Here is a 9,650-nt window from a genome sequence, read left to right on the forward strand (position 1 = left end):
CCAAAGTCCTAGGATTATAGGTGTGAGCCACCATGCCCAGCCAAGAATAGTATAAAACATGGACAAAGATAGACAAGGAAGGACATAAAGTTAAGAAAGGCTATACTATATCTAAGGGAAGAAAGCTAATGGAGATTGGGAGCAAGAGGACTCTAGACCTAAAGAATCACATATGGAAACTAAGCAAGTAGGGTATAAAGGCCAGAGGCCTGAGATGAGAGAAAACAAAGGGTACGGAAGCCCCACAAATAGAGAGGTAAGAGAGGGAGAGAACGGCAGGAAATGAGGTCATTGGGGAGAGGGAAAGAAAAGGTCCTAGTACCTGAAGCTCCTTGGCCCAGGAGCAGTGCCAGTAGGATAGTCCTACCCACTTGACAAAGAACTCTCGCTCCGATCTGCCTTGAAGAGGACGGGGTGGTGGGACATCTGGATTTCCATCTGCCTGTTGAGGGGCTGGCACTGCTACAGGTGGCTCCCCCCACCGCCAATGCAGGATCTTCTGCACTCGACCCTTCAGCACGGGGCACTTTAGGATGGACACGTACAAGGAGGAGGAAAAAGGCGGAAAGAACCCACTGTTAGATGAGAGGACAGGGGTCCCACAAGGGTTCGGGAGTGTAGAGAAAGGAAAAGCTGGACATGAGGGCCCCAGTGATGGGGGAAAGGGTCAGGCCTGACAGTAAATACAGAGAGGAGATGGTTCCACTCACTGTGCATCGGGGACACAGCCATTCCCCATTGGGAATGTCAGGCAGGGGTGGATTTAGACAATGAATGTGGTAGGAGGAGATGCACGCGTCACAGCACAGGAGCTCCCCGCCATCCTTGCACACACGGCAGTACTCCATGTGATCATCCTCCTCCTCCTTCTCCCCTTCTTCCTCTCCCTCCTCTTCGTATTCTTCCTCTTCCTCCTTGGCCTCCCACTGGACTCCCTCCTTCTCCTAGGGAGTCAAGGACAGACACACAGACAGATGGAAGAAGTTAAGGAGTGAAACTGAAAGATACAGGCAAAGACAGGACACCTGAATTCTAGAAATGCAGAGAAGACTGGCAGAAACTAAGGAAAAGGACACACCAGTTTCAAAAATGTTGATTCTGGGAACAAAGGTGTGGGAGAAAGGAATACACTAGGATCCTGGACGCTTGGACATCTGTTACTAAGAAGTTCAGCCATCTGGGGTAGGAAGAGGGTAGGTGAAACCAAGGGGGAAAGAGATGGGTGGGTCCCTCAGGGCCATCAGATACCGGCATTAGGTACTTACACAGTGAGGGCAGCTCCATTTGCCCTCAGGAGCCCGGTCAAGCTCAGGATCAAGGCAGACGAGGTGGTAGGCACGAGGGCAGGTGTCGCACAGAATAATTTCCCCACCCTGCTGGCACACCTCACAGTAATCCTGGTGATCTGTCTCGTAGCCATCAACCTCCTCCTCCCCGGCCACTGCAGGACAGCCCAGGACTGTCATATACCCCGGTGGAGGGATAAGGAAGTGGGGCAGGGGGAGATGGAGAGAGAGGGAGAAGGATTGAAGAGAGAAGTCAAAATTGAAAATAAGAAAGACAACAAAGGAATGAGAGAACGGCTAACTGACAGGATTACATGCAGCCAGCACTCCTTACCCTTCTTCTTCTTCCTTCCTGGCCGGCCTCTCTTTAGTTTCTTGGTGCGGACAGGGCCATCAGGCCGGCCTGAGGCACTGTGGACACTGCCACTGTCCAGGTCTGACTCCTCAGCTTCTGGTTCAGGACCTTCGTCACTCTGAAAAACATACTGCCCGTAGCCCCGTGGCCGTCAGTGAGGCAGACTTGATTCCACGCCCTCCCCAGGCCTTTGGCTCTCTGCTCTGGCTTCCCTCACAGATCCCTGCCTCTGGATCCTTGGCCCGCAGGTGTTTAGCAGACAGGGACAGGTCACTCACCGAGCCTCCCTTCTTCCTCTTGCCACCCAGCAGCCCTAGTTTTATTTTGAGTGGTGCCATCTTCTTTCCCCGAAGCTTCTTGCGTCCGTCAGGCACTCGGGGGCTCTTACTCCGCCTCTTGTGGCCTGGACCTGAATGAGGAGTGGGGGTGAGAAGAGGAAAAAGTGGAGGTCATGACACATCCTAGAATAATGGAGGTCACAGAGGCCTCTGGACTCCTCTGTAGGCTATGGTTTCACTAAGCCCCACTTCCTGGAAAGCATTTCTCCTCCAGCAATCAGGGCTGGGAAGGCGAGAGTTCCAGACTATAATGTGAAGACATGCGGTTTGGAAGGTGAGATGACAGTTGTTGGAAGAGAGTTCCCTACCTTTGCCCTCTTTGGTTTTGGCTCTTCGGATGGGTGGGGGCTGGATATCAGCAGCAGGGGGTGGTGGAAGGGCGGGGGGTCCGGAGGGTGCTATGGGGGTGGCCGATGAGACAGCAGCTGACACCTGCTCAGCTACAGCTGCTGCTGCTGCTGCTGCTGCCGCCGCCACAGCAGCTGCTGACCCCTTGAAGGGGTTGTTGGCGCTGAATTCTCTCCATTTGGCCCCAAGGATGGTCATCATCTTAGACATTGGGATCTTAGGATTCTTCTTAGCAATTAGGGGCCTGTAAATATAAAAGCAGAAAGCTCGGACCCTTCACAGATGGTCTGGGAACACTGCCATCTCCCCTCATCAATTAAATCTATGTACATGCTAGGATTCCTGGGTGGTGAGAATATGTCCTATTAGGAGAAACAGCCATTTAAAAAAATAAACAAATAAAAATAAGTTTTAAAAAAGGGGAAAGAACAGGTTTAAAAAAGCATTAAAAAAGAAATACAGGCCAGGCACCATGGCTTGCGCCTGTAATGCCAGGCCAAAGCAGGAGGACTGCTTGAGCTCTGGAGTTCGGGATGAGCCTGGGCAACAAAGCAATACCCTATCTCTACAAAAAATTAAAATAAAAAAATAATAATTAAGGGGGTGTGGTAGCGCCTATAGTTCCAGCTACTTGAGAGGCTGAGGCAGGAGGATGGCTTGAGCCCAGGAGCTAGAGGATACAGTGAGCTATGATCACACCACTGCACTGAAGCCTGGGTGACAGAATGAGACCCTGTCTTTTAAAAAAAAGGGAAATAAAAAACAGCAAAATAAAACTTAAAAGCATACAAGGTTAAAAAATAATATCAACAAAAATACTTTACTGTTGTATACTACTTCACAGTTCATAAAACACTTTCACATATACCTTATCTCATGCTCACAATAATACTCTTGAGTTACTATGATTCTCTGCATTTTACTAGTAAGTTCCACAGGCCCTGAAGATGGCCTTCTGTAGGACGGAGTGTGAAAGAGATAGACCATGCTGGTTCTGTTTGGGGGTGGGATGCTAAGCTCTTGTGCGGACATGGACGATCCACAGTGCTGAGAAAAGCACAATGTTCAGCAGTGAGGTAGGTGAGACAACATTACTAATGATAGTCACCAGTTGCTGAACGCTCCCTAGGGGCCAGGCACTGATTGCACTGTGCTTTCCATTCATTATCCCACCAAACCCACACAGATTCCTATGAGGTATATATTATTATTATTATTCCCAGTTTATCATTTATTTATTTATTTATTTGAGACAGAGCCTCAATCTGTGCCAGGGTGGAGTGCAGTGGTGCTATCTCAGCTCACTGCAACCTTCGCCTTCCAGGTTCAAGCGATTCTCTTGTCTTACCCTCCTGAATAGCTGGGACGACAGGCGTATGCCACCATGCCCGGCTAATTTTGGTATTTTTTTTCTTTTTAGTAAAGATGGGGTTTCACCATGAGGTAATCCGCCCACCTCAGCCTCCCAAAGTGCTGGGATTATAGGCGTGAGCCACAGCGCCTGGCTATTCTCAATTTGTAGAAGAGGAAATTGAGGATTAAAGAAGTTAAGTTACTTGCCCAAAATGTAACCAGGATCTGAACCTAAGCAGCTGTCTCCAGGACACTGAACTGATATGTTAAAGTGCCTCCTTCCCAAAATACATCTCCGCTATTTTTTTTTTTTGAGACAGAGTTTCATTCTTGTTGCCCAGGCTAGAGCGCAGTGGTGCCATCTCAGCTCACTACAACCTCCGCCTCCTGGGTGCAAGCAATTCTCCTGCCTCAGCCTCCTGAGTAGCTGGGATTAGAGGCATGCACCACCATGCCTGGCTAATTTTTTTTATGTAGTAGAGACTGGGTTTCACCATGTTGGCCAGGCTGGTCTTGAACTCCTAACCTCAGGTGATCCACCCGCCTGGGCCTCCCAAAGTGCTGGGATTGCAGGTGTGAGCCACCGTGCCTGGCCCACCTCAGCTATTTTCTATTCTACTATTCCCTGCTATCCTTGAGGAGTCACTGAAGCTCAGGTCCCACTGCCAGCAATGCACCCTGCATTATTACCAGGGCTTAGGGAAGGGGCACAAGACTTGCTAAGTGAGCAAAGGAAGTTCAGGAACACTGATGTATCTCTCAGGTCCAGTCTATAGACAAGTCACAGAGCAGAAGATGGAACTGTTGGGGCAGGGGAGGGCTGTTCTCTAACCCCGCACTGGAATCATGACTGCCCCTCCACTCCTCGACCCTCAGTGAAGAGTTCTTAACTGGGGTTCTTGGATCCTTAGGAGTCCAGGAATTCCCTGAAATTACATGTGGAATTTGGTGTGTTTGTGCTGTGAATTCTCTGGAGAGCAGTTTCATAGCTTTCATCAGATTCCAAGGGGTCCAGGGCCTCCCTCAAATGAAAAGTGTCTATGCTCAAGGATTCTCCAGTCTTACCGCACCTCATGAACTGGCTAAAGGCTTTGTAGTTGGTGAGTGTGTGGTAATCCTCCTCAGAGAACACATGTTCCACGTCCTCCAGGCCCCAGGTCAGAAGCAGAGTTGCAGACGACTTCTGTTCCACCTGCTGTGGGAAAAGAGTTTTGGTGAAGTAGGTGCTCCTCCAGCCCCTATTCTGGGCCGCACACACACACACCTGTCTACCTACCCACCAGCTTCCCTGGGCTTTCTGGCTTCTTGCTCCATTTTCCAGTCCAGTCTCCATTCCTCCCCACTTCATGCGCATCTTCAATGCGGATTTCTCACTCTCATTCCCTAATTCTACTCACCTTTTGCCCCCCATCTCCCTCCCCCTTTTTCCGCCGCTTTGTCTTCTTCTCCTTTTTTTCTCGGTGCTTCCTTCTTCGTTTCCGACCGGGTCCGGTTCCATATTCACTGCCCCCACTCTCTGACTTCTCCCGGTACTCATCTCGCTCAGAACCGAATTCCTCCTCACTGTCCTAAGAAAAAGAAATAAAAATAACATTTATTCATTCCTACTATGTGCCAGAAACTGTTCTCAGCACATATTATATCTTATCTCTTTTAATATTCACAACAATCCTATGTGGCAGCAATTTGTATCTACTTTTTACAGATGAGGAAACTGAGGCACAGAGAGCCAAATCAATGGACTGGCATCCTAGGCAGAGGAATGCTGGGCTCTTGAATTCATCCAGTCCTCTGGAGCTTGTGCTTTCAACTGCTTCTCTTTGCTGCTGAGGCAAGTCAAATTGACAACGGGGCTCTTCGCTAGGTCTCGTCGAATGAAGTTAGGGTCCCAGATCCCTGAGATACAGGCCAACAGTGGCAGGGAATTGGGGGATGGGCAGGCAAGCCTCCTTGGCTTCAGGACCCCACCCCAACACCAATCATCAGGACCAGAGAAAATGTAGGTCTCTGAGAAGAATGGGTCTTTTTTTTTTTTTTTTTTTGAGACAGAGTCTCACTCTGTCACCCAGGCTGGACTACAGTGGCATGATCTTGGCTCCCTGCAACCTCTGCTTCCCAGGTTCAAGCAATTCTCCTGCCTCAGCCTCCCGGGAATCTGGGACTACAGGCGTGTGCCACCACACCTGGCTAATTTTCTATTCTTAGTAAAGATGGGGTTTCACTATGTTGGCCAGGATGGTCTTGAACTCCTGACCTCAGGTGATCCACCCCCTCCTTGGCTTCCCAAAGTGCTGGGATTACAGGCGTGAGCCACCGCGCCCAGCCGAGAACGCGCCTCTTGAGCCTTGCCACAGAGTTAGGAATTCTTGACACTTACACGCTTCTTGCGTTTTCGGGGTTTTCCTGGCTTGTTCTCCTTCTGCTTTTTGGGTCCTCGTTTTCTCTTCTTCACACCCAGTGCTGAAGGCAGCAGCCGAATGTCATCTTTATCTTTGAAGCAAAAGGCACAAGAATACCTAAGCCTCTAGGTTTCCAGTCTCTGAGGCCCCTCTGCTTGCCCCTTCCCCATCTCCGCAGTTCCCACTCTCTAGGAACTCAGCATTAACTCCTCCAAGCCCTGCCTCCCTTCACTGGATGCAAACAGAAAGTGTTTCGAGTACTCTGGGATGCTCTGGTTCTGAATGGGAGGTCAGGGTTCAGAAGAGAAGAGCAGCCAAACCACTCCCCTCCCTCCCTTCCTACTAACAAGGGACCAGGCTCCAGGCCATGGGCTGTGACTGTGGCAGGTCCTTTCAGTCACCGCCAGGGCTCCTCCTGCCTTCCCCCTCACTTCGCCAGCTGGCATCCTGCCCAGGAACTGGGGAAGCCATGCCCAGCTGCTGGCCTGGCCTGACCCCAGCACTTGGAGTGGGGAGACACAAGCTGGCAGCTCCCTAAGCCAGATGCTAGGGAGGGAGAGCCAAAGGTGGACACCTGGGTTCTCACACTAACACCCTGGGGCCCTGACATCTTTTGCCAAGAGGGAGGCCTCTATTTACATTTCCTTGGATAATGACCAGGCATCCTGTCACCCCTACAGAGTCCTGGAGGAAAAGAAACCCTCAGCTGGTAATTTTTACTTCTTGCCCACAGGATCACAGTGTCTGCCTCCATCATCACACTCTAATTCGGCAGGAGAAAGTCTCCACAATTACCTAAACATTCCTTCTCCCAAGTAACCTGAAATCTACCTTCAATTCTATTCCCATCTCCTTGCTCCCTTTGAGAACTTGGGGGTTATACCCTTTGTTTCCTGATCTTACCCTTCACCTCAATATTTTGTTTCGGATATCCTGACCCACTCATCTATACGCAGTATAGAAGACCCAAACAAAGATATAGGAACAGACAGACACACCCAGCATATGCCTTCTCAAAAGCGCGCGCGCACTCTTTCTCTTTCTCTCTCTCTCTCTCTCTCTGGCCTACAGATCCAGAGGATGGCCTGTACCTGCTTCAGCAGGACTAGGTTCCTGGCTTTCTCCCCAGATGTCTCTGTCAGAGGGTCCCAGGCAGGCTCTTCCCTGATATCTCCCCACCCCATTATCTGTAAAAGTGTCACTCTGTGAAGGCTTGGGGAATGGAGCATTACTCCATAGGGAGGAAGACAGGACGCCCCACAGACTTGAGGCCCTGGGGCTCTGGTTCACCTCCCTCCTCTACCAAGCACTAGACTAACCAGCCAGACCTGTCTACACAGGCAGAGGCAGCCGCTGCAGGACGGGAAAGCCTAGGCTTGGCCCAGCCCCTAGCTCTAGGACACACAATCCTTTCTCCCTCCCTCAACAGCCAACGGAAAATTAGCCACAATTAACACCAGAGGCCTCGTTTTCCAGTAGCTCAGAGTCGCAGCCTCTCCTTCCTTCAGTGCTACCTTTCCTGCTAACTCCAGCATCCTGTGTCCCCTTGTGCAGGAAGACACTATAGGACTGCGTGCGTGTGTGCATGGAGGGTGGCTGTCGAGAGCCCGGGTGTGAAACGGAATGGGGACTGTAATAGGAAGTCAGTAAGGAAGGCGCCATGCCCCAGCAGCCGGCTTACCCTGACCCCTAGGACTTCGGTTGACTTGAACATGGAAGCGGAGGCTGCCGGAGCAGTGGCAAGGGCAGGCCAACTGGCTAAGAATCAGGGACCGGGCCTCCACCAACACCAGCCAAGGTTGGTGCACAAGCCGGTTCACTGTACTCCCCACCCCAGCAGGAGGTTCCCGAACTTGGGCAGCCGTCGATGGCGGGAGAGGCAAAGCAAGAATGGCGAGGAAAGGCAAGGAAGGGTAATAAAGCAAATCTAAGTCCCAACCTCGGTCTCAACAGGCACTCAATGCTGGCCTGGAGCCCAGACTCTCCCACATCCCCGGCTCTGATCTCGGAGGGGCGGGGGGGTGGGGAGGGCCGGCGGGCTCAGGGCGGAGCCTGGCCGCCCGAGAAAGCGGCGGGAGGAGTCTCGGCCGAAGCCTCGCCTCCCGCCCGCCCCTCTCCTTCTAATCTCACCATCAATCTCTCACACATATATTTATTTTTTCTCAAATTCCCCTCCCTCCCCCACAACGAACCACCATAATAGGTCTGCTGCACATGCGTACTGCAGGCAGGGGGTGGGTTTGTATTTTCAGACCTTTTGCAAAGAAACTACCAGAATTTTCCGCACCACCCACAATCATTCCCCACCCCCACCTCCAAGGAATCACATCTATATATTATGTTATATTATTTCTCTCGACTTGCCAGAAGGGGGAGGGAGAAGAAATGAGTTTTTGGCTTCCTGCTCCCTTCCCCCACCAACACGAGTGCTATTATTTTAAACGCTTAACAATGTAAGGAGACTGAAGAGAGGGGGAAGGGATAAAATTGGTCTTGGGTAAGAATGTAAAACAAAATGGTGAGAATCAAAGCAGTCGGAATGGAAAACAATGGAAACCTCTCCTGTGCACAAATGCATATTCTAGACAAGAGCGAGTGCAGCCTGAACAAATTTCCTTAGAGGAGGGTTATTTTCCCCACACTTAGGCAGACAGAAATAATGAGTGGGCTAAAAATATTTTCCCGAAGTTTTACCTCCGAAAGTCATCTGAGGGGGTGTATCTGGGTCACTCATTTGACTTGGAGGGCTGAAAGGGAGATAAAAATTGCCCAGGGGGAAAGGGGAGGTGGGTTTTCATTTCTGATGTAAAATGTAAGCAGCCTTTGACGTTTCTTCTGGTCTATTCAGAAAGCCAAGGGGGAAGGGGGAGGCCCGGTTGACACAAAGACCCATCTCAACCTCCGATCCTTTCACGCTTCTCTCCCCCCACGTACCCAGATCCGGGACCCACCCCAACCCACCCCAGATTCCGAGTCCCAATACAAATAGGTGAGCGCTGCCAAGCCCCTGGCAGGACCTGGCGGCCTTTCTTTCCCTCTTTTCAGCGCCTCTGCCGGAGGCAACCCCAAAGGCACCCTCTCCCCACAACTCCCCTTTCCTTCCCCTCCTGCCAAGGCGGGGGGGGCTCTCGGGGAGAACTTTTTCAAAACTTTTCTCTTTTTCAGACAACCTTGGGGGGGCGGGGAGACTTTATCCTGTTTCCAGGAGACACATCCCTCCCCGACACACAAGAAAGCACCCTCCTCTCCCCCAAAGGTCGTCTCAGTTAGACGGGAACGTTTGCCACAGAAGCCACACGGTTCAATATGACAGTTTTACAAAGAGCCCGATGTTGGCCGTTTTGAAGTTTGCTGCATTTGTGCCGCATGGCAGCCAGAGGCCTGGGGGTGCGGACGTCCCCTGCTGTTCCCCAAGCAGGGGGTGTGGACACCCCGATGCTCACCTATCCCAAAGACTAGAAATCACTCCACTAGGAGGGTGGTCTGAGGGGGACACCGCTGGGCGCCTGACGCGGCGCAGCGGTCTGGAGAGCGCCTCCCAGAGAATTCCGCCGGGTGACTTGTCACCCCG

General features: G+C 51.3%; 1 protein-coding gene across 14 annotated transcripts in view; it reads right to left on the bottom strand.

Moving 5' to 3' along the window:
* CHD3 (chromodomain helicase DNA binding protein 3) overlaps positions 1 to 9,650 on the bottom strand; it is a 28,421-nt gene that overhangs the window by 16,226 nt on the left and 2,545 nt on the right. For 8 of the 14 annotated variants that reach the window (XM_032280406.1, XM_032280411.1, XM_032280410.1 and 5 more), the window contains 9 exons: positions 6,058 to 6,170; positions 5,078 to 5,248; positions 4,751 to 4,875; positions 2,288 to 2,571; positions 1,920 to 2,050; positions 1,621 to 1,771; positions 1,266 to 1,459; positions 711 to 944; positions 323 to 526 (listed from right to left, as the gene is read on the bottom strand). In XM_032280406.1, the coding sequence (XP_032136297.1) occupies positions 323 to 526; positions 711 to 944; positions 1,266 to 1,459; positions 1,621 to 1,771; positions 1,920 to 2,050; positions 2,288 to 2,571; positions 4,751 to 4,875; positions 5,078 to 5,248; positions 6,058 to 6,170 (1,607 nt within the window). Of the gene's footprint in view, positions 1 to 322; positions 527 to 710; positions 945 to 1,265; positions 1,460 to 1,620; positions 1,772 to 1,919; positions 2,051 to 2,287; positions 2,572 to 4,750; positions 4,876 to 5,077; positions 5,249 to 6,057; positions 6,171 to 8,773; positions 8,829 to 9,650 lie in introns of those variants that run through there. The other 6 variants (XM_032280416.1, XM_032280409.1, XM_032280414.1 and 3 more) reach the window with 5 other exon arrangements.

This window comes from Sapajus apella, unplaced genomic scaffold (genome assembly GCF_009761245.1).
Source record: "Sapajus apella isolate SASKATOON/1434 unplaced genomic scaffold, GSC_monkey_1.0 scaffold12, whole genome shotgun sequence".
NCBI classification, from domain to species: Eukaryota; Metazoa; Chordata; class Mammalia; order Primates; family Cebidae; genus Sapajus; species Sapajus apella.